We start from the raw sequence: 27,125 nt of genomic DNA, 5'->3' as shown, positions 1-27,125 counted from the left end.
TTGTTGGTTTTTCTCAAAACATATATTTACCGCTCCTCTCAGCATATCTTTGAGCACCTTGGCCAGAAACTCTCAGGAATGTGTAGAACCCTTCCCTAGGCCTTGGTGACAAGGTTCCTCACAGCTTGCACAATGGCATCCTTGTCAATGCCAAACATCTTTAGCAGTTCAGCTGGCTTCCCGCTTCTTGGTACCTGGCTGACAGCCAGGCGGGTGACAGTGACACCAGGCTCGCCCACTACAGCCGAGGACACGGCCTCACCTATGCCACCTGAGAAAGGAAAGGTGATTCAGGTGATTTGGTCTCAGGGTGCACAGTGGGTCGGTCCCCTGGCCCACTGCCAGGGTCTGAGTTTATTCCCTAACCCAAGGATGATAGAGATGGTGTACACACCACCCTTCCCCACGAGTGCAGCCAGACCAGACATTACTCATTCATCAATCACTGTACTTTTTTTTTTTTCTTCATAAGCCCAAATGTGGCCTCTGAATCATTTTAACAGCATCCTCTGGGCAGCTGTCATCAAAAGATTAGCGTTTGCATTTGACCCCAAAGTCTAGGCCGTTCCCTCTCCTGTTGGGGAGAAGGTGGTGTGTGATTTTCAAGGACTACTTTGAGAAGGGCTCATGAAAAAATTCTGTGTGGTTTCCCCTGTTTGATTCGACACAATAGCTACTTTCAAACATAAGCCACCTTTTTTCTGCTCTTAGCGGTGAAATCAGAATCCCCACTGGCTTCCTGGGTGGCAGGGGCTCCATGGAGCAATTCTAGCAGCTAAGAGTTCATTGGCTTCCCAGGCCCAGCCTGAGGCCGAAGAGGCCAAGTCCCAGCTGCTCCAGGCCAGCTGTGGGCTGGCCCCTTGCAGGGCCACTGTTTCCCTACTAGGGTTGGGATATAGGCAGGATGGCCAGACCTGTGCCCCCGGGCCCTCCCCTGACCCACTGGCCCTGACTCTCTGGCCCAGGCCCCTTTACCTTCATAGTAGTGATCCTCCACCGTGAGGATCCTACCCTTGGTGGCACGGGCACTGTCAAGAATGAGTTTCCGGTCCAGGGGCTTGATGGTGAAAGGGTCCAACACACGAATGTGGATCTTCTCTGTGAGGGTAGAAGATGCAGGGACGTGGTTGAGGGGAAGTGGGCTGGATACTGTGGGTCTGTCCTTTGATGAGCCCCCTGGGAAGGGAAATGGCTGGGGTGTCCTGACAGCTGTCTGTCACATAGCTAAGTGCTCAGCCTGTGTCCTATCCCTGTCCTGGGAGGACCAGCTGTCCCCTTGTTCCCACCACCGAGCTGGTGCTTGCCAAATCCCAGTGGCTTGCCCCTTTCCTCTGCTATGTGGTGCCCATGTACCCTGGCATTCTGCACCCACCCACCTCCTAGGAGCCTTTCCTGGCCTGTTATAGGAGCATCTGGTCTCTTCCCTCACGCTCTGGCCAGGGGATCTTGGCCTTTAGCCTGTCAAAGAACACCAAGTGGCATGTGTGGGGCCTGCTTTCCTTCGTCCTCCCAGATGCCTTTGAAGGCGGAGAGGAAGCCAGAGAGATAGCGCCAAGTGTCTGATTTGAGAGCCCTGTGCTCATGGCGTGATGGGGGTGGGGGGAAGCTGTGACCACAGGCAAGCATGAGGGTGTCCGGTCACGTGATGACCCCGCAGAATGACCTCAGAAGCACAAGTCCAACTCTGCCATGCCTCCTTCACACCCACCTCTGAACCTCCATCCCTCCTGGGCCCAGGCTTTCTGGCTTCTCCAGCCCATCCTGTTCCTGCCCCCGTCTTCTGAGCTCTGTACCTGCCGTTCCTTCTGCCTGGGCCTCTTCGCTCCCCAGTCTGCTTATCGGTCCTATGCACATCTGAGGTCACTGCCCCAAGGACGCCCACATCCACCCTCTCCTTCATGCTCAGCATGACTGAGATGTGACATCTATGATTCTACCATAGGGAGGCTAATGCCTGTCTCCCCTACATTACCAGCAGCTAACATTTTCAAGCTCATAATGATATAATAATGCCAGGTTATTATTTACTGAACCCCAGGGCAGCCCCATGGGGAAGGTGACAGTATCTCTATTTCATGGATGAAAAAACTGAGGCACAGTGATGCTAAATAATTTAACTGGTGCTTAGCTGAGAGGCGATTCAATCGCACTGGCAAGCGCCTCAACCCTAGCCTGCCCTGTGGCCACTGCAGCCCCAGAATTTAGCATCATAGCAGGCATGTAGTTAGTGCTCAAAGGGTGGCTATTATCATTAATTTGGATGAAGTTATTTCCCACCTCCAAGCCTGAGTGTACAGTCAGCACCTGATCTAAGACTATTTGGGTCCTTCCCTGCTCACCTTTCTTCAGCAGGTCTGCAGCAGCCAAGGCCTCGTGCAGGGTCACCCCAGCTCCAATCACAGTCACCTGGTCATCCTTGCTCTTCAGTATCACCTGAGGGGAGCGGAGGGGCAGTGGCAGTGAGACTCAGGGAGTGGTGGCCCAAGGTGGGCCCTGACCTCGGGCTCACTCTATGGGGCTTCACAGGGGCATCTACCACACTGACCTTGGCTTGTCCAATTTGGAAGTCCTCGTTGCTGTTATAGATGATGGCATTTTCTGGGCGGCTGGTCCGAATGAAACAGATGCCCTGGAAGGAAACAGAATAATGGAGGATTGCAGGACATAGCACAGCCAACCTCGAATAGCAAAGTCTTTCTAGAAAGGCCATCGCTGTCCACTTGCAAATGTCCCCCACCCTACTGGCCTCATGGAGGTGTCGGTCAGTCACTTCATGCTGGCTGCTCCTCTAAGAGGAAAAAGGACTCTCTCGCCCTGTGCAGCATGCACCTCTCCAAATGTTCCTCCTGAGTGACAGTGCCCAACAGCCTTGCCAGCCCCCAGCCCCAGATGGAAAATGAGTTTTTCATTGGGAAGAGTGGCCTTCAAGTGGGGTCACTTCACCAGAATGGATCGGCACGCCCCGGCCCTCAGGGCACTCTGGTCTGTGGCCGCACGGTTCGTGGTCAGGACCACGTTGCTCATTATGTCTTAGTGAATCCAGCTCAGGGAGGCCAGACAAGCATCAACGGCCACAGTGGCAGGGGCTGCTGGGATTCTCAGCGGAGAAAGAGCAGGACGATCAATTAGCAGTGCCTGCCCTGTGGCAGGAAGGATGGTGTGTATTTCCTTTTTCCTAGTCTAACTCCTATAAGATACAAACAGCAGGGACAAAGTCAGGAGAAACCCCTCTGGGGCAGTGAATGAGCAGCTCTATGCCTGCACGCTGGCCTCCCCTCTAAGGAAGAGCTAACTACCAGCTGGAAAAGTAACAGCCATGTGACCAACCTTTGTATTGGCTGCTAATTCCACCGCCTTCTCTGTAGACACGCCATCACTTGGGTAAAAGACAGTTGACATGGGGACTGATCGAAACATGGCCAGGTCTTCCAGGGCCATCTGAGAGGGCCCATCTTCCCCTGGGGTTTGGGAAAGGATATGCTGAAGTTAAGACTCCCATCCATGGACCCGCCTCCCCCCTTACCACCTGGTCTAGAAGCCCAGGGAAGTTATAGGTATAAGCCCTAGTTCAGCTCACCAATGGACACACCACAGTGGGAGCCACAGAGGTTGACGTTGCTCTCGGAGATGGCTGCCATGCGAATCTGGTCGAAGGCCCGTGTGAAGAAGGCTGCGAAAGTGCTGCAGAAGGGTACGGTCCTGTCGCGTGTGGCACAGCCCACGGCGATGCTCACCTGGGGGCAAAGGAGGGAGGGGGTGGCCAGGGGGTTTTGTCATCCTAGGGGCTGTTAATTCTACTTCCCTGATGCAAGTGATTTCTGCACATCCAGGGACTCTGCAGTCTGTTTCCAAACATCCAACTCCTTCGACTTGAAATAACCATTTTAAAAGTACTTTAAAAATGAGTGTCCCGGGGAACATTTTACCCCTAGCAACAAGCAAAGCCTTTCGCAGAGCAGGCTACTTAAGTTTGGGCACAGAATAGCCTATCCACCCCAACCTGAGCAAGCCCCCCGACCCAATTTCCTCGCTAACCCCAAGGCCTCTGCAGAGACCAATCCTCCCAGCCCCTGTGTGTGCCCATGGAGGCTCCAGCCCAGCAGCACTGAGTACGGGCACTGGTTCCAGATCAGCTGCCCGCTCTACAGCTCTGAAACCCACTGATGACATGAGATCCTGGGGCCTCCCCAGCTTCCACACCCTGCCAATCCAGTCTGAAGCCTCCAGCTGCCAAGGCTAGAGCCACAGAGTAAGAACTTCAAGTTCAGCTGGAAGAACTTTGGATGTGGCAGAGCCAGTAGCATCCAAAGGGGGAAAGCTCTTGGTCCCTGAAGGCCTGCAGGCCAGGCTGGGCTCCTCAGTCAGGAGCAGCAGATATTTTGAAAAACAGAGCAAAACATCCTCCCTTATTTCACCACCTTAGGTCCTAACAAGGGCTGCTAATCCAACTGTGTGCATGGCAGAGGCCCAGAGCCTTGTGTGTAAAAGGCTCAGCAGACCTGATTGGTAGGTCCATCGTGTTCCAGCCCCGCCTTCCACCTGGAAGGCCCTTTGGCCCCAGAGAGAGCCCATCTGCCACCACACCTGGCTCTCATGCAGCTCCTCCTATGTGCACCTGTAGCCCCACTCAGCCCTTCCATTTGCACACTCATCTAGTACATTTATACCTACACGTGATATCACTGCCTCCCCTGAACTATGGCTACTTGAGGTCAAGGGTCATTGCTGGATCCTAGCTGTTTTGGGGTCTCCCGGGGCACCTGGAAGGCATCTGGCACAACCAACATAGCTGCCCAAAGGAGCAGGAGGGCTCTAGCCCTTCCCTTGCACACCTCGGACCTCTGCCCCGAGGCTGTGGCTGGCCCTGTGCCTGCCTGCCTGCCCCTGGCACCCACCATGTTCTGCTCGGCAATGTAGCACTCAATGAAGCGATCTGGGTGCTCCTTTTTGAAGAGCTCTGAGAAGGTAGAATTCTTGGTATCCCCATCCAGAGCGATGACGCGGTCACTGGCATGGCCCAGCTTGGCCAGGGCCTGCCCGTAGGCCTTGCGGGTAGCTATCTGTGGAGAGGAGAGTGAGAAGGCTAAGCACTGCCGCAGGCAGTGGAAGGTGTGGCCTACAGCCCTGCATGGCCTCTGGGGAACCACACCTTTTAGGGAGGAAAACAACAAGAACTAGGACAGAAAAAGGAAGCCCAACAACACATGACCCCGTGGAACGTTAACTTTTAAGGTTGCCAAGAAGTACTTCTACAATGAACTAGGGAGTTCCTATAGTCCCTTGCGCCAGCCCAGCTGTGGGTCGTTTGAGCTGCAAAAGATGTCCTAACACCTTCATTTCTCCTCCCTGTGAGAGAGGTCTGTGAACTCACCCCGCTCCACGCGGGAATACAATGAGAGTCTGGGAGTCAAGAGTGCCTGACGCCAGTTGCACAGACGGATTCACCCAGGGGAGGGCCATGAAGCAGGGCAGGCCTCCCTAGCCTTTGCCAGGCCAGACAAGGCCAGTCTTGAGCTCAGGCCAAGGACCTGATGGCCCAGGGAAGGGGGACTCAGAAGCCAGTGTTGCTTTGATCCCAGTGCTGCCAGTAGCTTGCTATGAGACTGCGGGCAAGTCCCTTGCCCTCTGAGCGTCTGCGGGTAAATGATTCCAGAGCTGGCTGTTTCCAGAAAGGACACATCTTAGCTCCAACCTTGGGGAGCCAGAGAACTATGCTCCCACCCCTGAGCTAGTCCAGAAAAGCAGGGCCTGACTCTACCTTGTCCCCAACTTTGTAGCTGGGTGGAGTGGGCATGCGGATGTTGGTGATGTCCACCGAGGGGGCATCCTCCTGTGGGGGAGTTGCCAGGATCTTCTTTTTGCTCTGAATCTGGCTGTGGATTTCCTGGATGATCTGTTCAGCCATGTTTTGGGGGAGGGGCTTCCCATGCCAAGACTCCTTATCTTCTATCCCTGCAGGTCCAACATAGGAGGGCAGAGAGCCAGGTAAGACAGACAGAGGGCCAGGAAGCTACTCCCTGGGCTCTCCACCCATGGAAGGAAGGTCAGGGGAGAGGGGGAATAGTGTCATCACAGCCAAGGACAGCCCTGTGCTGGACACCACAGGCGTCAGAAGAGGAGAATCCTGGTGACCAGGACTCCATGTACCCAGTCCCCACTGACTAGATACCTAGGCCTCCAGCAGCTTCCAGGCAGAATGGGGAGGGCAGCAGGCAGGGGTAGGTCGCTCTGTCCCATTCCCTTCTGTGTTACCTTCCCAGCCTGAGCCTGAGTAGAAATCATACTCAGTTTCTTGACCGGGTCGGGATCTTGGCCATCAGAAGGGAAAGCTGAGGCCTAGAGCAGGGCAAGCACCGCCAAGGTCAGCTGGTACCTCAGCGGGCCCACCACTACCACCGCAGTGCCTGGCTGTGTGGGGACCTCCAAGGTTACCTCAGTGTGGAAGAGCCAAGCACTGACCCTTCTAGGCACACCCAGCAGCCCCACAGACTCGCGGAAGCTGCAAAGTTTCCAGATCCCTCCGGTGGTGGCACCCAAGGAATCAGTGTCAGGCAGCAGCACCGAGACCATGACAACATCTCCGAGGCCTCTCCTTGAAGCCCACCCCCTCCCAGCAGCCATGCCCTTTCTCCCAGACAGCAGCAAATGCTTTCAATTACTGAGTCCACAAAGGCAGAGGGAGCCGTGACTCCAAGCATGCAGGGGGACAGCCAAGGCACTTGCCACAGTAAAGCCGTCCAGAGCCTGCAATTAAGCCTTCCAGTGCCAAAGATTCCTTGTGTCCCTATTCAAGTTCCGACCACCTCTAGCCCCATTTTCCCACCTGGCTGCCGGAGAGCAACATGCCGGCCTCTCTCTCATGTCTGGCACAGGAACCATCTTCCAGATCCTCCCAGGCTCTCCACCTGCACAGGCCTCTGCTAAGCCCTTCTCTACTTACTGAGGGCTGTGTCCTGCTCACTAGCCTCTACGGGAGAACCCAGGTCTTTCCAGGTTCTCCCAGGGCTCTGCTGGCCCTCAGCTCAGGGCAGACAGCTGGAGCTGTCAAGGACCTTTGCACATGGCAGCTAGGGAGGGGGTGTGAGGGATGGTCTCACACTGGTATCTTTTGTCCTTGCCCACAGGACCTCCCTAAGTCCCTCCTCTCCTCCTGCCTGCATGTGCCCCTCAGCCAAGGCCAGCCTGCCCTGGGTTTGAATTCTTGCTCAGCCATGCTGACCACTGAGTCACCAGCTGGGGTGCACTCGCTAGGGAAGCAAAGGGCTGGTGGCTCTCCAGACACATCATCTTGGAGACTGGCCCCCTTCCATTGAAACCTCCAGCCACTTGGGTAGCCATAGGGCGCAGTCCCAGGAATGGGAAGGGAGGCTTGTGCATACGGACCTGTGATCCCTCGGCCCTTGAAGGTCTTGGCAATGATGGCTGTTGGCTGGTGCTTGGCCTGGCCAAAGGCCTTGCAGAGCTCCTCCACGCTGTGTCCGTCCACAATGATGGTGTGCCAGCTGGGGACAGAGCAGGGGAGTGAGGGGCAAGGGCGAGGTGCCCAAGGACCCTGGGCGGTCCAGGGAAAGGCCTGCCCTTGCTCCACTGCACAACTATAGTCTGGAAAAGAGCTGGAGGAGTCATGGCATCTAAAATATGCCTGCTTCCAATCTGGGTTTTCTTTTTTCTTTTTACATTATTTCCCTTCCTCTTGTTTGCTTTGAACAGATTTTCCTCCTTTCTTCTAAGTAATTCATAGCTTAGTTCATTTATTGCCTTTTTCTTTCCTGATCTATTAATTTCCTACTGAAAGCTGCTTTGGGGGCAAGGCACCGGTTTGGAATCTATCTATTAAATTCTTGATGAGTTTTTTGGCCCAATTTTTATTTATGTGACTACTCCACAGATGCTGGATGTGGTGTTGGAAACTTTTTTAATCAAACCATATTGTCAAACATCTAGGGAAAAGCCAGGGCAGGGCAACCTTTCTCTTTAGAGAAATCCCTTTTGGGACTCTATGGCATGTTAATAATAATGAGCCCTGGCCAGGTAGCTCAGTTGGTTAGAGCATCATCCTGATACAAGGTTGTGGGCTCGAGCCCTGGTTAGCGCATGTATAAGAATCAATCAATGAATGCATAAATAAGTGGAACAACAAATCCATGTTTCTCTCCCCCCCATCCCCCCGCCCTCTCCATTCTTCTATATCCTTAAAATCAAAAAGCAAATAAAAGCAAGTTAGTGATACAGCCAAGACTTAAAGAATCCGGCTTCAGAGCCACAAGGTTAAACTCAGACCCAGCTGCTGGAGCTACACTCCCAAGTCCCCAGCCCGCTGTAGCCTTACAGAGGCCCTTGAGGCACTCTGTGGCTCAGTTTCCTTTTCTGTTCAACAGAATGGATACTTGCTCTCTTCACTTTCTCTCTAAGGTCAGTCATCAGAGATAACCAACCATGTCTCCTGTGCAATCAGTACTATGCCTTCCTCGGTCACTGACGCACCCACAATGGGTCCTCAGGCCTCAGAGCCCTGTACAGCCTCCTCAGCTGGGACTGAGCCTGGGGCTCTGGGTGTCCTAACTACAGAGTGGCTTGTAATTGAGGTGAGATCCCTGCTGGCTGATGCCCACCCAGAAGGACCTCGCTGCTTTGTAACATGTGACTCTGAATTCGCAACCTTTCCAGGCCCATGGGGGAGTCTGAAACCCTCTCACCCATTTCACTAGGACAGGGTCTGTTCCCTTCCACAGGTCGGCTGAAGCAGGCACATCGGCAGCCAGCTGACTCATGTTCAAACCCCTACCTATCCCCAGCCTCAGGCTTCAGCCCCTGCACCTGCACAGCTTCTAGCACTGTGGCTCCCACGCTGTGCAGGGGCTCCGGCCACAGCCTTATACATACCCAAAGGCCTCACAGCGCTTCTGATAGACATCCAACTGGTGCTGCAGCGGGGTGGGCTCGCTCTGGCCCAGGCGGTTGATGTCAAGAATGGCAACAAGGTTGTCCAGCTTATAGATGCTGGCGAAGGCCATGGCCTCCCACACGGAGCCCTCCGACAGCTCCCCATCTCCCAGCAGGCAATAGACACGGTAGCTGCAGGTGAGGAGTGGGTATGAGGCTGGTACCTTTCACCTGGGCCACTGTGCTCCTGGCCTGTCCCTCCCAAGGAGCCCGTGCTCTGCTTAAAGGAGCCACCACCCATGACATGCAACAGTGCTGAGAGCTTCAGGATGCCCACCCAAGTCCACACCACGAGGGGTTGGCTCTGCAGGAAGCTGTCAGGAGCTCCAGAAAGTACTGGCTGCCAAGAAACAGAGTTCCAAGATGTAGCAGTCTGGTGAGTAAGATTCAGAGAAGCAGGATTGTCAGACACAAGGGAAATGAGTGTTCACTGGGGCCAGTGAAATTGTCCTGGGCAGCAGGGGATTGACCTGCCCGCTGCAGGGGGAAGCCCATTTCTCTCTGCCCTCCCACAAACCAGGAGTGCTGGGTGAGCCCTGGGACTCGCTGGGTGGGCCAAAGGGAAAGGGGACCTTTATGCTTGAAGGAGCGGGTCTGGGGAGGGTGGGAAGTGTGCCAAGAGGGAGAGACCTCAGATGAGGAAGGAGCACCAACTCAGGAGGGGACTCGTGATGGGATGGGCACCTCACAGGATCGCCTCTTCCCACGGGTATGAGGCTGGCTGTTGCCCAAGACAAGAGGGGCTTTCTCCACTCCAGGGGCCTTCTCCTGCCCTCAACACAGGCAACCATGACCTTTTCAAAGGCAGTGTGACATGGTTACCCAGTAAACAGAACCCTCCCTGGACCTGGGGAAGGGTGGAGCAAAGAGGGTGAGGCTAGAAGCAGGGAGACTAGGTCAGGGACCTCTGACCCTCCAAACTCCCATTCCCATCATCCCGCAGGAGTGAGGGGGTGGCTGAGGGGCAGCAGCTGCAGGCATAGAAACAAGAACCCCATTCACAGGCTGGCATGTGGCATGTGAGTTCCTAGGGGCTCTAGCAAGGTGCTGGGCCCTATGCTGAGGAACCCTCCAGGGAAGGTAAATGCAGTTGTTATTCCCCAAACATACAGATAAGGAAACAAGCTCAAGCGTCAAGGGACTCGTGTGAAGGTTATGCAGTTGGGAGTAGCTGAGTGAGGGTTTGAACACAGGTATGACTGCCCACCCAGTGCAGACTGCCCACTCCTTGCTATCTGGGAAGGCATGCAGGGGAGGAGCAGCAGGACTTGGGAGACACCCGCCCTTCCCCTGCCCAGTGCCCAGCTGAGTGGCCCAGGGAGTGAGGCTGGTGCCTGGATGGGCTCAGTGGAGACAGAGCTGCCCTGCTCAGAAGCAGAAAGTGGTCCTGGAGCTGGAGAAGGGGCGGGGCCAGCGTGGCACTGTCAGCATGACTCAGCACCTGCACAGCTAGCAGGTCAAGGAGTCCCCCATTCTTCGCTTCTGTGGCCTTGGACAGACCAGGCCACTAGTTCCTTGGCTAGGAGCAGAAGGCCCTAGGACCCACAGTTGGGCTTATCTGAAGCTGAGTCTTGCAGGCGGTCAGGTCTGGCACAGAAGCTCCTGGAAGTCACCAGCCTGATGGGGCTGAGCTAGAGGCCTGTAGGTTACTCATCTTCTCCAGAAAGGGATTCCTGGGAAGTGGACTGGTTGCCTTCCCAGTCCTGCACCCACTCCCAAGGAAGTCGGACTGGACCTTCAGGGCCTATAGGCCCAGGCCTGGTCAGGGGGTCCTGGGGAAGCCACGGGAGCCCCACACAAGCCAGGGCTCACCCCAAGGCTCTGAGTTACCACCATAAAGGGTCAAGACCCTAAAGAGACGGCTGACATTTGTTGCAGAGAGGTTTGAAAACTCCCTCAAATGTCCAACCAGAGGTCAGCCTAAACGAGTTACAGCAGACCATAAAACCAAACATCATGCAACCATTAAAACTAGCCCTTGACAGTTACAATGTGAGAAATGTTCATGATGTTCAGATATTTCAAAAAGCAGAATGTGAAATTGTATAAATACTAGGATTACAGATTATAGAGGGTTCTGTTCACTGGGTAACAGTGTCACGATAATATGGAGGAAATGTGAGACATTAAGTGAGATTTAAATGGGGGTGGTGGTTAAGGATAAAGAAAACGTTCATTTATTTTTCATAATTTTCTGTATTTTTCAAATGAATAGGTATTTTATAATCCAAACAACAGCAACAAAAAAAGCAGTTAAAAAAGGAATGAAAGCGTCAATTTGATGTATGCTCCCTGTCGGTAGCTGGGTGACATGCCCGGAGGCCAGATCCGTTCTATCAGGACACCACCCCTGGGAGCCTGGCGTGGCCTGATTAATTCTCAACACCCCTGCCAACCCCCTCCCCCAGGCACTGTCCTAGGCCTTGAGCCTTAGCCAATCCTGCTACTGGGAACCCAGCTAAACCTTCTCCCTACACTGGCTCATTCCATTATGTTAGGGTCAGAAACTGACCCTTCATGGGGAATTATTTCAAGCAACTGTAGGGACTCATCAACTCACATCTCTGGTTCTGTGCCAAATAAAATACTCTTAAATATACATCCCACTCTTGGTGACTTTCTTCATTTCACAGTGAATCACTTCTGGGGACTGAAGGCAAATGCTACACTGCCAGGTGGCACTGGCCTGAGAGGGTCTGGAATGTCTCACAGCTCCAGTCCCAGGAGCCCCTTCCCCTGCACATAATAGGTGCTTACTGCGGTAGAGTATCCAGTCAGGCTTCCTGCAGCCACCTGTCCTTGTGGCCCTTCTGCAGGGGGGTGGACTACAGGCACTGGGGAAGCCACTGCTGCTTGGCTGGGCCCTTCCTTCCAGCCACCCACAGGCTGGGCTCTTTCAGCCCCTCCTCTAGGAAGCTTCCTACCCACAGGGCTCCCTGAACCTCCTCTGCTTCCCTCAGGCCCCTCAGAACAGCCTGGGGACTCTGAATATGAACTCAGGATGCACGGGCTGGGGTCAAATCCTGCCTCCACCACATCTTACCTCAGTTTCCACGTCAGTAGGAGGGGTCACTGTATACCTGTCACCACTCAGCTCGTAGGGGGCTTATCAAGGTGAAAGCCTCTGGAGCTCTGAGCACTGAGGTCAGGATCCCACACAGCGATGGCACCAGAGACCATCTGACAAGTGATCTTCTTAAAGCCTTTAGCCAACACTCCTCCCCGCAACAGAGACCAGTCAAACGGGGCCTCCATCGACAGCCCTGTGGCAGGTATGTGCCTCCAAACCACTTGGCGCCGGAACGACAAACCAGGCCACTCTCTCCAGTGTTTGTTTCTTCCCCGGCTGACAGGTGGGGCTCAGAGATGCTCAGACCCTCCAGAATATACAATCTTCTCATTTCCCAAGATAAAGGCAAGCAGCTAGGCCTGGGCTTGTGGCACTTAGTCAGACATTAGAGGGTGGGGACTACTAAGACTTTCTGGGGTCCAAGAACCAGGCTTGGGGGTGACACAGGAACTCATCAGCCAAAGCACTCTGGACAAAGAGCACGTGGTCAGGAGCACGGGCTCTGGGCTCACACCTGGCCGCAGCAGTCACTACCAGGGGCCTGTGGGCAGGTCCCTCCACTTCTTTGAGCCTATTTCCTCATCTGAAAAGGGAGCTGGTCATGGGACCAGCCTCAAGCCACATGTGCACTGTTAATCGGCTCCTAATCAGACAAGAGAAGGTGCCTGGTAGCAGTGGTTAAAGCTGAACCCCTCCCCAAACTACCAAGAGTCAGGGTGGGGAACGGGAGTGTTACCTGGCTTTGTCGAAGTACTTGCCCGTATAGGCCATCCCACAAGCGGCCCCAAGGCCCTGGCCCAGGGAGCCAGTGGCCACATCAGTGAAAGATTGTTTCTGTCATAACAGAGAGACTCAGTTACTCACAGGGGAGAGAAGGAAGCAGCTCACCTTCCCAGGACCCGACCTCATCCCCACCCAGACTAGGCCGTGCAGGCTAGGTCTGCAGAAGGTTCGGCCTCAGGGCAGCCTCCACCCAGAATGTGACTTCTCATTCTCACACAGCAGAGACTATGCGTGTGGTTCAGATACCACCTCTGCCCACCAGGGAGGTATGTGACCTCAGGCCAGGAACCGAACCTCTTTGGGCTGCAGTTCCCTCATTTGTAAAGGGAGCCCACATCATTCACCTTATGCAGCAGCCAGAATTCATGACAAAATTGACAAAAGCTTGGTCCTAGCAGGTGCCCAGATGGGAAATGATATTTTCCATGGTAACATGCAGGGATTAGCACCCGGAGGAGCCAACTGGGCACCATCAGCATCCTGAAACACCCTTACTGACACTGTGAACCTCTTCTCAGAACAGAGAGGCCCTGTGGGGAAGCAGAGCTGGGTGTTGGGTGCTTGGGGAGAGATCGCCTATGAAGTCGCCCCAGACCCCCCTGGGCCGGAGCCTTGAAAGGCCTCACCCTCCAGCACCAGCTTGGGGTGAATGAAGCAAGCCTCCAAAACACCTACTTCTTTCCTTCCTCATGTCAATGTCCTTCTCCGCCTTCCAACATCCTCCGCTCCTTACTGGGTGCCCCTGCCCCACTTCCGACATGCCTTGGTGGGGTACACTTACCGGGACAGGGTGCCCGTCCAAGTTGGAGCTGATCTTCCTCAGGTTTAGCAGCTCTGCCTCAGGTAGGAAGCCAGCTTCAGCCCAGACTGCATACAGGATAGGAGCTGCATGACCCTGCCAGGGATGGCCGGTGGAGGGAGGGGTCAGATGGGCAGCTGGCACTGAGGGGCTGTTCCCACTGTATACTGACCCCGGGGCCTGGCCGGGTCTGTGGGCCAGGGGATCCATTTCAAGGGAGAAATCAAATGAAGGCCATTTCCCCTCCTTTCATCCTCTCCAGCCTGAAGTTCCACAGCCAAGGCTGAGCGGGCCCCAGGACAGGTGCAGGGGGAGCACAGCTGTGAGGCCGCCGAAGCCAAAACCCCAGCAGGCAGCCGGCTGCCCTAATCCCTAGCTTCTGGCATGTGGGCAGACTTGGACAGACTTCTAAGCTCTGATGCCCCGGGGGACAAGAGGCCACAGAGCCAGGCCTGGGTGCAGGTGAATTTCAGGGGTTTGTGGCATGGCCGCAATTCTCAAGCAGGAGGCCAGGGCAGGGTGCCCCACCCCGAACCCTGCTGCAATGAGGGAACAAGCTGTGGCCCAGGAGAACTGGCACAGCACAGAAAAGCTTGTGCCGAAAGCCACAAAGCTATACTCAGACATGGACTCAAGTCCTGTACATGCCAAACAGGCACAACACCCAGCAGACCATTTCCACTGCCCCCTATCAATTTATTCCTTAACTTGGGTTAAGTTTACCAGCTGGCTTGGCACGGAGCAGGACACTGAGGGAGGGGCCAGGCCTGCTAGGTGGAGATGGGGCTGGGGGAGGAAGCGTGGGCCAGGGCTGGATTACACTAGGGAGGGGGTCCCCTTGGAGATGGCCCACTGCCAGCATTTTGTCAGGGGTCCAGGGCCCATGACACCCAGTCCCAGGGGAAGGGCAGCAGGCTGGGCTCCTACCTTGGAGAGCACAAAGCGGTCGTTGTGAGGATTCCGGGGGTCCTGGGACTTGTAGCGCATGGTGTGGAAAAAGAGAACAGCCATGATCTCTGCGGCGCTGCAGCATGACGTGGGGTGACTGTGGCCCAGAAGAGACGGACATGTGCATTATGGCCCCGGACCCCTGCCCGACAGGGTTCATCCTAGCCCATGTACAGAGGCCTGGGGGGTGCATGTCCCAAGGAGTCACAGAGAGCCATGCTCCTGCTCCCTGGGAGGGCCACACAGGGTCTCAGGAGACCACTGCTGGCAACGTGGGGGTGCACCCTCCCAGAGGACACCAGTTTATACCCTCAGGGTCACACAACTAAAAAATTCTCGGGCCGGACTAGAGTAAGAAAGGAGGGCCCAGGAGATTGCAGGCTAGCACAGACCCAGTGCCAGGCAGCACTGTGGATCTGGATCGGTGTGGCTGGTGCCGGGCACGGCCCAGTTCTGGCCTTGCGGCTCCTGGTGGGAGTTAGAACTCAGCAGCTAAGGAGTTGTAGCCCCTCTGTGACTAACCAGTGAGCTATATCCCCGTGGGACTGGCCATGACTGCCTAGTTATGAGGGCACTCTGCCCTCCCAGGGCCCAGGGGCGCTGGTCCTGAGGCCATGGGCAAGGGGTAAGGAACTGAAGCTCATGGAATTACCACACACCTCCTGGCAGTCTCGTGGGGCTGGTGGTCTGAAAGCTTGGGCTTGAGGCTCTCCGACAGCATCACTGGGCTACTTGGCAGCTTTTTAAATGGGCATTTTAGGGGCCGGTGTAGCCCTTTTGTGTAGAATTTAAAAGGCAAAACACATGATCTCATCTAAAAAGGCTACAATCATGAAAGGATAAAAATCCCTTCCGCCTGTGACGAGAGCAGAGTGGGGCTGACAGAAGCCAGAGTCTGCCCTCCCAGCCCGTTCCTGCGGGGACATGCTAATTCCTGGCTAACCCTGCCTGACGCACTCTAGCCCACAGTTCTGTTCAGGGAACAGGCCTCCACGCCACCCTGCCATGCAGCTCAAGGCAGCCCTGAGAATACTCTTTTGAGGTCTTTCACGCTGAAACATGCCCAAAGGGCACATGCAACAACTGGAGTTCACACCCGCCTCCCTCCTCCCCTGCCAGCACTAGGTTAGGGGTGAGTCACTCCCAGAGCAGACACATTAGTAGAGAAATCCGGAACTGTCCATGCTGGTTTAGTACCCCATTCCCAGCACACAATCACCTTATACTTAACCATTTCTACGAGCTCCTTGGTCATGGGGAAAAGACACTAGACCTGAAAGAGGGAGGTGAGGAAACGTCAACGAGAGACTTTTCTCTGCCTGTTGGGGACCCAAATTTCTTGTTCCCAGTGCCACACTTTAGCTGGAGGACATCCCAGTCCACACCCTTCAGGCTGACCTCCTGTCTTTCCAGCCTCAAAGAGCAGCCCCACCTCTGAGGAGTCCTGTTTCAAAAGTCTTGACTCTGTTACGAAAGGAGTAGGGGGAGGATGTGGGTGGAGAGGGCCTCACAGCTCTGAGAAGAAAGAAGAAAGGCAGGTGAGGGGGCTCTGCCTGCCCTACCCACACTGTAATCCCAGGGTGATGTTCCACCTGGCTGTCAAAGAACGTGCGAGGTAGGAGGCTTTCTCATGTGGCGGGAGGGCGCCCGGGCCTGGGCAGAGTAGATGTGGAGAGACAAAGAAGCTCAGCCGCTCAGAGACATCGGAAATTGAAAATTAGTTGATTTTTATTCCTTGCTAGCTAGACCCAGGAAGGGTGAGCCTGCAATATTGTATCCCTTCTGAAGTCTGCATCTAGCCACACTACTGGCCCTGTCTTCACACCCACTAAGTAAAAACATAGAGTAAAGGATGCTTAGGGGCCAGGTGTCCGCCCCACTCTTTCTCAGGGCTCTGCAAACTCTCCCAGGTGGAGATATGAGCAAGTGCTTTACCTCCCTGAGCCTCAGCTTCTTCACTTGTAAATGGGGCTGTTATGTGGAGGTTGGGGGTCCAGGACGCCCAGTAAGATAATGAATTCAAAATGCCCAGGTCCATCAGCCACCATCTGCTGGAGGACCAGAGGCCAAACCTCTCAGTGCCTCCAGCTCTTCATCTGTGGGCTGGGACTGTGTCCCCCAGCCCCAACCACTAACCACAGGGCAGTTAGGAGGGAAGAAATGAGTCAAGGATTGAGACACAGCTCTGTAAACTGTAAAGTGCTGAGCACACAGGAGACAGTTACTTTTAAACTCAACCTATTAGAAGGCCTCCAGGGCTGAAAATGTATTGTGTCTGTGGACTCAGGGCTGGACACTTTCCTGTAACCCTGTCCTCCCTGGTGGGGACAAGCACAGGTGGAGGCCCCATTCCATGTTATTGTGTGTGTCACACCCATGGACACACAGCGGTTGCATACAGGTAGGGGAGGGGCGCTGCAGGGTGCTTTACCCAAGATACACAGGAGTCGCAAATTTGTTCCAAATCCCTGCCTTGGCCTGAACAGTACACTTACAGTGCCAGGTAGTTCAGCCTATGAAGGTGATGCGGAGAGATTAGAGCTAGGCCTGAAGAAGTTACATTTCTCAGAGATGCCCCCCACGTTTTTCCAGATGCTCCCTGGCCTTCAGCATTCACTCTGCCTGCTCACAGGTTTCCTGGCAGGAATAGTGGAGAAAAAAATCCCTCACCCCTCTAGCTAGGCTCCTTCCATTACCAAGATACAAGAGCTGTCAGCTTTCATTAACAAATGGCCCATCTCTCGCCATACACACACCATGCACACGCCATACACACGCTGACCTGAGTCATTAGGGAGCCTATCACATGGCTTCTCAACAAATGAACAAACGAGGGAGGCTAAGCACCTTGAACAGCCCCATTGGCATAATCTTCAATGCTTAAAACTAAAGAAGTAAAAAAAAAAAAAAAAAAAAAAAAAAAAAAAAAAATCTGTTATGGAGAAGAAAGAAATATCCTAAGAACAAAGTAAATAAAAAAACAGAAGAAAAAATAAAACAAAACAAAACAGAAGAAAACCATTACCTAAGATCCATCTCAAAAAATTAGAAAAATAACATGGGCTCAAAGACAGTAAGAAAGAAGAAACTAAAGAACAGAAATTTATAAAATAGGAAGCAAATATACGATTAAAAAAAAAAAATCAAAGCCATGGGTTAATTCTTAAAAAAAAAAAAAAAAAAAAGACTAAAAATTTAGCAAACTTCTGATAAGGCAGGATCCAGGAAAAGAAAAGGGCAATATTAGAAATGGAAGTGGGTGCAAGAGAATGGATGATAAAATACTCTGAACAACTGGATTCCAGAAACTGTGAAAAAGGAAAATGTCTAGGAAAAAATAACTTACCAAAACTGATCTAAGGAAAAAAAAAAACCCCGAGTAATCTTCTAAGCAGTAAAAATAAACCAAATCAGGAGTTGCAGATGCACCCGTAAGGCCCAGCAACTCCGCTCATAGGAACATGCCCACAACGAAATGCAGACACGTCTGTCATGCAGCCGTAGGAGACACACACTGGAGGATCCCTGCACCCTGTGCGAGGACCAGACCTGGAAACCACCCACGTGTCCATCAACAGGATAATCACAATATATGAGTATTTATATAGTAAATACTACGCAGCAGTGAGAGTAAGTGAACTATACAGACCCAACATCAACACTACCCCACAAATGCATGTGAACAAAGCGTATTGCAGCAGGATCTGTACAGCAGGAAAGACCACTGTTTACGAATGTAGACAAATGCTATAGAACTATAAGGAAAACAATGGGATGGTAAGACAAAATTCAGGGTGTAGTTCTTTCTCGGGGAGGAGGGTGTCCACCCAGGAGTTTCTCAAGTATACTGTAACATTCTAGTTCTTAAACCTCGTGGTAGGTATGTACAAGTTCATTATTTATAACATATATACAGTATTTTTTTTAACCCTAACTAACCCAAAGACATTTTTTTTCACTACTTTTAAAGAGAGAGGAAGGGAGAGGGAGAAACATGGATGCGGGGAAGAAGCATCAATTGTTCCCATACATGCCCAGACCAGGGCTCAAACCTGCAGCCTAGGTATGTATGTGCCTTAACTGGGAATCAAAACTGCAACCTTTCAGTTGTAAGACAACGTTCTCATCAACTGACAACATGGGCCAGGGCTACAGTATTTACATACAATATTTATTCTTTTTTTAAAAGGATGTTTATTGATTTTGAGAGAGAGAGGAAGGGAGGTAGGGTTGGGAGGGAGAAAGACAGATAGGTAGGTAGATATAGAAAGGGAGGAAGATTGATGCGAGAGAGAGACATCCTTCAGTTGCCTCCCGTATGTACCAGATCGGGGACTGAACCCTCAACCTAGGAATCAAACCCGCAACCTTTTGGTGCACAGGATGACGCTCCAACCAAGTAAGCATCCTGACCAGGGATATATTATATTCTTCTTTTGATGTATGCGAGGGCAGAAGTGAATCTCAGAAGCAGTCCTTGTTCTTTGAAATGCCCTAGCTGACTCTTGCCTGGAAAGACTGCCTCCATACCTCAGGTTTCCTCAGAGCTCTGCTCCATGTCATCTCCTCTGAGAAGCCCTCCTGGACCACACTACCTCAAAACCCTCCTCTTCCCCTTACTCACACTGGCCACCACTGATAGTATGTGGCTACTTATTGGCTATCTAACCTCCTGCAACTCAAGCTCCAAGAGGGCAGGGACTTTGAGCCTTTTCACTTGTATTCTTGGATTCTAACAGCACCTGGCAAAGTGAACAAATGAATAAATGGTGTATCCTGGCTCCAAGACCCTAGGGATATGACCTCTATGAGCCTCAGTTTCCTCACTGTAAAATGGAGACATTAACAGAATCTGTCTGAATGAGGTAGTGTGTGGGTAAGTAGCTTGGCACAGCACACAGGCAAGTGGCTATTGCTCAGTAAGTATTAGTTCTTAACATACCAGAGGTGAAGTCTAACCTCTTCCTCATTCTGAGGATGGGACCTCTAAGGGCCACAGAAGAGAACTAACTTGCCGGTCACATAGTCTGCCAGCAGAAGATCTAGGACAAAAAATGCTGTGAGGAACTGAGGAATGGATAAACAAAATGTGGTATTTACACACAACAGAATGTTCAGCAATTAAAGAAATAAAGTATGGATTTATGCTACAACATGAATGAGTATCTAAACATCATGCTAAATAGAAACAAGACCCACTGATTTCATTTACATGAAATGTCCAGAAGAGTTAAATTTATAGAGACAGAAAGGAGATCAGTGGTTGCCTGGGAGCTGCGATTGAATGGGGAGTGACAATAAATGAGCACAGGGGATCTTTTAGGGGTGACTAAGTGTCCTAAAATTAGATGTGGTAAATTCATTAAAACTTGTTGTAAATCACTGTTAATTTACTAAAGCCACTGAACTATAAACTGAAAACATTATGATGTGCAAATCAGACTTAATAGAACCGTTAAAGATTTGTTTTTGATAAGAAAAAGGTGCTGAGAGCCTGGTAGAGGAAGTTCTCGAGTGTCCACACCCCTCTGCCCGGTTGTGCAGCCTTCAGAGGTTACATCCAGCCTCTGGTGCAAGTGACTTCTGAGCAAGAAGCCCAAAGAGTGCAGGCCAGGTCAACTAGACCCAGCAGGTCACCCACCCAACTCCCACAAGTCCACTCCTCTGAGTGTACTCCACCTCACCATCAGGATAAGAGCACAGTCTGCCTGGACCTGGCTCTGGGCAGACCCTGCCCTCAGAGCATCCAGGGCAAAGAGCTCTGGTCTGTGGCAATAAGGGAGGCCCTGATTCTGTGGGACCATGCTCTAGTGACCAGGCCTGCCTAAAGAAGCAAAGTCTATGAGTCAGAGCTGCAACAGTGTGCTCAGCTTACAAGAATCTCTCAGCCAGACCCTAACAAGGGGGCTGCATCTGGTTACCAGCTTCAAGAAACGCTGGCTACCAGCCCTGCTGAGTTAAGAGTCACTCGAGCAGAGAACCAGGTCCTTACAGGGCAGCCAGGTGTCCTCACAGCAGGTTGGGAAATGCTGCTGCTGGGGCAATCTCAACGGGCTTTGCTGTTTCCTCAGTCAGGGCCAGGCGGGGCAAGGCAGGCGAATGGAGAAGCAGGCCCCAGGCATAGTTTGCTGCCCAGAGAAGCCAGAAATCTGAAGGAGCCTGAACCACGAAAGGGGCCTCTGAATGAATGCCAGAGCTGGGTACAGGGATGTACCTCCAGCCCTTTCAAAGTCACATGGATCACCAGGACATGAAATCCACACTGCAGGGGGTAGGGCCTCAGAGCTCGCTCCCTCTGTACTCCCTGTCACACTCCCGGGGGACCCAGTTTGAAAACCACCTATCTATGAACTTCTCCTTTAAAGACGGGGAAACCAAGGCCCTGGATGGGAAGGGCCTTCCTGGCAAGGACACAGCTGCTCTGAACGGAGCCAGAGCGGGGTTAGATTCCTGCCTCCCTGTGCCCACTTGCTAGGTCCTGCCAGACACTAGCTTCCAAGTATCCTCCCCAACACTGTGTGGGTCAGAGCCCTGGGGACACGTTAAAAGCACCACCTGCACCTTCCCAATTCAAGGCTGCTTCTGTCCTCAGATGACACTTAGCACTGCTTGGACAATGCCATAGTCTAGCCTTGGTCAGTGAGAACTACGAGATCATTACCACCAGCCCGAGCAGCCAGCCCCCACTTCCGAGAAACCCAGTGGGTTTCCTTTTTTTAAAATCTGGATGAGCTGGACCCTTGTCACAGTTCCCTGAGCACACGGCGGGACAGGACCCCAGAGAAGCTCTGGCCACTGTGGGTTGCATCCTCACAAAGAGTCCTCTGTCCCTCAGCTCCCCTGACACAGAAGCCAGTGTCCTCCCTTGCTGGGGCCCGGTGATGGCACAGGAATTAGCTACCAAGAAATCAGGACCTCGCCGCATTCTGAACCCTACAGCCTGGCTCCTCACTGACAGAATGTGAGTCCAGCCTGTGTGGGTGGCCATGAAAAGACTTAACCAAGGTGCTGTTTCACCACTGGGAACGTAAGCGCCCCCAGAAAGGAGACATCCTGACAAGATGATCACTTTGGCTGTGACTGCACCCACATTGGGCCAAGGCCCCAGGACAGCCTTTGTTTGATGGGACTCTCTCCCTGAAGTGAGGAAATAGTGAGCCTCAAAGCAAACGTCTGGTGGCCAGAACACTCCTCTTTCACAACAATTTTGTGCACCCATATAGCTCTTGTTAAACACCTTTCAAAATACCTCTGTGACAGGGGCTGCATAGCAATGTTACTTCCTTCTACAAAACATGTTTTCTCTAAGTATTTCTTTCCTGCTCCTTTTACCACACTCACAGTCCTTAACATGTTTTTTTCCTTTTTGCATATGGACACTTGAAGTTCAGTGAGTCGCTCCTTAGGACTACAATGAAACCTGGGCATAAAGTCTCAGTTGCCACATAGTATCTTTCCCCCAATAGAAATCAGAATTTAACCACCTAACAAATATCCAGGAGACCCACTCTACACCCCCTCCCTTTGGGAGTGCCCAGCAGTTGTAAATGTTTCCTTTTTCTCGAAATGCCTTCAAATTGATTGATATCTGCCATTAATCCACCTGATCTCCCCATTTCTAATTTCTCTCCATTCTCCAGCCTACCCAAGAAGTCGTCCTGATAATGCAAGCCCTTCATTGGGCAGCATGGAACAGCCACCAACGACCAGCTTGGGCAAGTCACTTAACACACTAGCCTCAGTTTCCTCATCTATAAAATCTGTATGTAAAAGCATCTGTCTCACAGGATCATTCTCAGAATGCATGAGACAATATTAGCCATAAAGGCTACTGTGTCACACCAGAGATAGCAGTTGGCTTAGTAACCTATAATTGTCTGCAGGTCTCATCAGCCCTGTAAGGTGCTCAAATGTGTAACACTATTTAGTTGGGTAACTGCTACGTCTCTCCAGCTAGACCCCCAGGAGCCTGGCTAAATAGCAACTAGCACACAGTAGGGTTCAACAAGGCCCTGCAGGGCAGCTGACCCCATGAAATGGTCAAAGGAAGGGACCTGTAGTACCCAGTAAGCGATACAGTGTGCAGACCTACTGTGTTCCAGGCTGGGGCAGGGGGCCTGGAGAGTAAGCCAGGGTCCCTATCTGGGCAGGGACTCCCATATAGTGGGTAGGGCTGATAAACCCAAATGGAGATAATAGGTCCAAAGTATGCATGGGGGTGGGGTGGAAAGGAAAGGGCCTGCCAAGACAGGCCTAATCCCTCCTGAGAACTGGGTGTCTTAAAGGCACAATGGGTTAGAGTAGTGCATACCCATCATTAAGGTCAAAAGGGTATACTTATTAATGATATGGCCTGTATAAAATTGGCCAGAAGCTAGAATCTTATCCTTGTTCTAAACACACAGCTTGGTTAGGAAAGTTCTTGGAAATCACCCCCACCCAGCCCCCAAATCATTTCATGAACCCAGCACATTGCTGTCTCTGCAGCCTCTGTGCCAGGCCCTGAGGGAGCGGCTTGAATCCTTGAAACCACCCCGTGTGTAGGAGCTACTATTGTTCCCATCTCAGAGTAGGAGACGGACAGATCCTAACCTTAACTACTGCACTGGATGTCTCTGGCTGTATAGTGGCCCTCGTCATTATCACTGTCCCTGCTACCAGCCACTTTCAGTGGAGGTTTCTTGGGACCAGCAACAGTCTTTCTTCACCTCCAGAAGAATTGGCCCTGAAAAATTACTGGGAGATAGGTGCCCCAACTTCTGTCCTGGGGAAAGTCCACCGGGTGCTGGCCCTGGGGCTAGGTCCTCCGTTCTCTTAGCCTTGGAAGTCTCTCCACCCCAACCTTTATCCCCACCTTCCACCAAGTCAGCTCTAAGACACCCTCCTTCACACCTGGTGCCAAGGTTCTGCATCCACGTGGCCGCTTTCCTCCCCAATCCCACACCCTAGTCCGGGGTCCCAGCAGTCCCCTGCTGCAGAGTTGGACCCCAACCCAAGGTGGCAGGAATGTTAGGTGGCAACGGGGAGGGGAAGTGTGAGGTGAAGAGAAGGCCAGACTCGAGTGTACCTGCAAGACGAGGGGTTAAAACAGGCGTTCTCGAGTTGGGCACCTTGGGTTCAAATTCCAGCTCACGCTGTGTGTGGCCCTGACTTAAACTCTGAGCCTCGGTTTCCCCACACAGGGTGTGGAAAGGATCCAGAGAGCCGCGAGCTTATGGCGCACCGCACAGGGCTCGGCTCTCCGCGAGAGCGCAATAATGGTGGCTTTCCCAGCAAGCCTGCAGAGAGGACGCGCGGTTCACAAGTCGCGCCCACCGCGCCATAGCACAGCCGGGTGGCCGGAGTCCTGCAAGGGCAGAGCCGGCCAGAGGCGCACAGGGAGCCGAGGCCCACCAGGCAGAGAGGGCGGAGCGGAAGGGCCTCCGGCCCGAGGTCTGCCAGGCGCGGGTCTCCGCCACCTGACCTGGCCCTGGCCGCCTCCCTCGTGGTGCGTCCATGCAGCGCCACACTGAGCTGGCCTGCTCACCGCCGCCGAAAACTGCTCTCCCACCCAGGCCTGAACGCGGCCGGGGCCCCCCCGCGCTCACCCAGAGCCGGCCGCTGTGGTGGCCTGGATAGAACTGATGCGCAGGCGATTGGCCGTGTCCTTTAGGGCCTGCAGCTTCTGCTGGTCAGGCTTATGGTAGCCCTCCATGGTGCGGCCGGATGAGCAGAACACTGTAGGACGCGGAGACACGGAAACAGCGTAGCGACTCCGGCAGAGACAAGCAGCGGCCGAGGCCGGGAGCCGCACGGGGGCGCGTTAAGACTCCCGGGCCCGCCCACGGGGGCGGAGCTCCGGCATCACCCCAGGCCGCGGCGCCGCCGACAGCTCCGCCCAGCCCCGACCAGCCCCGCCCCACCGGCTCCGCCTCCGGGAGCGGCCGGTGCCCCAGCCCTCCAGCTCTGAGCGGGAAACTGAAGCTGTCACTAGCTCGGGCACCTGCAGATCCAGCCGGATGCTCACCATTCGCCTAACCTCCCCTTCTCCTCCCCCGACATTTGCTGGACTGAGATGGGCTGCCAGGCTCCTGTGAGTCAGGAGGCACTGCTTTGTGGTATTAACCAAACAAATAGAAGTAACTCCAGGTTCTAGGCTTGGCTCAGAGTTTGCCTGTTGACTCGCATCTTCACTGTAGACCACTCTGAGTCTCCTTCCTCTGCACAGCCCTGGGTAGAACAGAGAGGGGAGGCTTCCTTGGACTCCCGCTTCACAAATGAGCAAACTGAGACTGGCAAAGTCAACAAGGTCACTGGGCTGGTGGCTGTGGGGCTCTGCCCTAGCAGACCCAACCCATTCTCAAGCACTGGCCCCAAGAGAGTGAACCCATGGCTTTAGGGACCTGTAAGGGAGGTCGGGGGTTGTGAAAATGAGAGTAACGGTAGTAGTAATGATGATACCTGCTAATGTTAACTGAGAAAGTACTAGAAGCAGACCCTTCACAAGTTATTAGGGCCTAATAACACTGCTGACCCTTAGATTATTGGGCCTGGTCCCAAGTCTGTAGGGACAGGAGCACCCACTTCTGCTATTTCCAGACTTCCTGGCCCCCTGGGAAAAGGGAATTCCCAGAGTGGGGAAAGGCAGGGACTGTCATCACAGAGACTGTCTGTGGAATCCACCCACCCCACGCGCCCCATGAGGTCAATACTGTTTACCATGTCTTACATAGGAGGAAGCTCCATTTTACAAAAGAGAGATAAAGGTAGGCTCCTCAAACTGTTACAGAAACAGGGGAGTCCAAAAATCCCCAGAGTTTGCAGCTGGGGGATGGGGAGAAGGAAGCAGCTTTCAGAATGCCTCCACATTCCTGAGGCTGGTGGCTAGTGTCTTTCTTATGCAAAATGGCTTGGATGCTTCCAAGGCCTCAGGTAGATGGGGAGGGATCTTGAACCAGGGGATGATATGGAAAAAGCAGACAGAGCCTACGTAAGGTTCTGTGAATGGTCAGAACTGTTTGCAACACCCACTGCGGCAGAGGATCCAGTCAGGGATATATAAGCAGCTGCGAACATTTTAGCTCTCTCTTGCTCTTGTGTGCTCCCTCCATGTGGCTTGGAGAAGAGGTCTCAAGGATGCTTTAAGAGGCTCTCGCCATGCGGTTTTGAGGAGAGGAGATCCATGCAGTTTGCAGGAAGAAGGCAGTTTACAAGGAGGCTGAGAATCCAGTCGGTTCTGCATTGAGAGCTGGAGGGCACCACAGCACAGAAAGGACCTCCCCAATCAGAATTGAGTGATTGGCAGCTGCTGGTAAAGCTGAACTGTGTTTGGAAAGTAGGGAAATGGTGTTTCTGACCTTCCTAAGACTGGCCAGGTTTGGTAGGGGGGAGGCAAGGATATGTGTTTATGGGTGTTTTAAAGAACATAAGACTTAACAGCAGAAATCTGCAAATAATCTAAATCTATATAACTGTTATACCCTGGCTGGTTTGGCTCAGTGGATTGAGCGTCGGCCTGCGAGCTAAGTGTCGCTGGTTTGATCTTCCAGTCAGGGCACATCAGAGAAGGAAAACTCTGACTCCAAAAAACCTCCGCTGCTTTGCGGCATACCTCTTCAGGGGAAAGGCTAAGGGAGTAAACCCCGACAGAAAATCCGGAGCCGGAGTCCCTAAGGCGGTTTGACGTTGTAGTCAACACTGGCAACTCCTGCGGCGCACCAGAAGCCAAGCTGTATTGACTCCGTCTTTCCCTTGGATCCTTCAGCTGCGAAGAGAGGGGGGGGGGTCTGCTGCACGGGCAACAGCAGACCCTCCATGTCACCCTGCCCAGGCTCTGTAGCTTCATCGCAAGATGTCGATTCAACACGGGAGGAGACAGATACGGTGTCACTCCCGAGTCGGACTGCACAGCCATTCTCGGCGGTGCAGATAGACTCTTAAGAAGCTACACCATCGTCTCTCGAGACGGACGGCTGCCGAATTCGAAGAATATAACTGTTAAATAAATAATTCTTTTTCTTTTCACTAAACTCTGGTATTGAGAGTTATAATTCTGGCAGCGGGCAATCGGGCCCCTAACTGAACAGCCCGTGGGTTTGTTTTCAATTGGAGCAGCCCAGGGGTTCTGTAACAAAACTGGTGGCTGAGCAGGGGTCTGCACCATATGTTTTATGCTGATCCCCTGGGAGAGCTGTGGGAGGCACCATTGGCAGGCCCTGGTGTCTCCCCTCTGTGTCCTTTGCATAGTCCACACCCAGAGCTCTGAATCATGTGGGACAACAGACTGGATGTGAATGAGTCCCCTATCCTCCCCCTCAGTGCTCCTTGGCTCTCAGCTGCCCAGCCAGATCCCAAGTGTGGCATCCCTAGCACTTGGCTCCTACTGACCCAGCCCGTCAGAGGCTCGCCCCCCGGCTGGCCAGTGCTGCAGGCTGGATCAGAGTGAGGTAGCCCTGGGCTAAGCCATTTCTGCCCTCAGGCTGCTCACAGACTAATAAGAGGACATACCTTTGAAACCATTTGGAAGCTCTGTGCCTTCCAACTCTATAGCCCTTAGAGCAGTGGTTTCCTATTCTAAGCCTCAATTTCCCCATATGCCCAATG

The 27,125-nt window shown here is 53.1% G+C and overlaps 1 protein-coding gene across 1 annotated transcript; it reads right to left on the bottom strand.

The window, feature by feature from the left end:
- Positions 1-24,333, bottom strand: TKT (transketolase). The gene is made up of 14 exons (XM_090284022.1): positions 24,131-24,333; positions 14,523-14,640; positions 13,578-13,691; positions 12,750-12,847; positions 8,884-9,075; positions 7,384-7,502; positions 5,759-5,952; positions 4,896-5,060; positions 3,578-3,734; positions 3,328-3,458; positions 2,546-2,629; positions 2,340-2,433; positions 976-1,098; positions 1-271 (listed from the first exon to the last, which is right to left on the bottom strand). Exons 1-14 carry the CDS (start codon positions 24,235-24,237, stop codon positions 96-98), a joined length of 1,872 nt encoding a protein of 623 aa, XP_090140148.1. The 5' UTR covers positions 24,238-24,333; the 3' UTR covers positions 1-95.
- Between the last annotated feature and the right edge of the window lie 2,792 nt (positions 24,334-27,125).

Source organism: Furipterus horrens, unplaced genomic scaffold, assembly GCF_987537825.1.
Source record: "Furipterus horrens unplaced genomic scaffold, mFurHor1.1.pri manual_scaffold_7, whole genome shotgun sequence".
Taxonomy (NCBI): domain Eukaryota; kingdom Metazoa; phylum Chordata; class Mammalia; order Chiroptera; family Furipteridae; genus Furipterus; species Furipterus horrens.
This window is presented reverse-complemented; position numbering and strand designations above follow the sequence as displayed.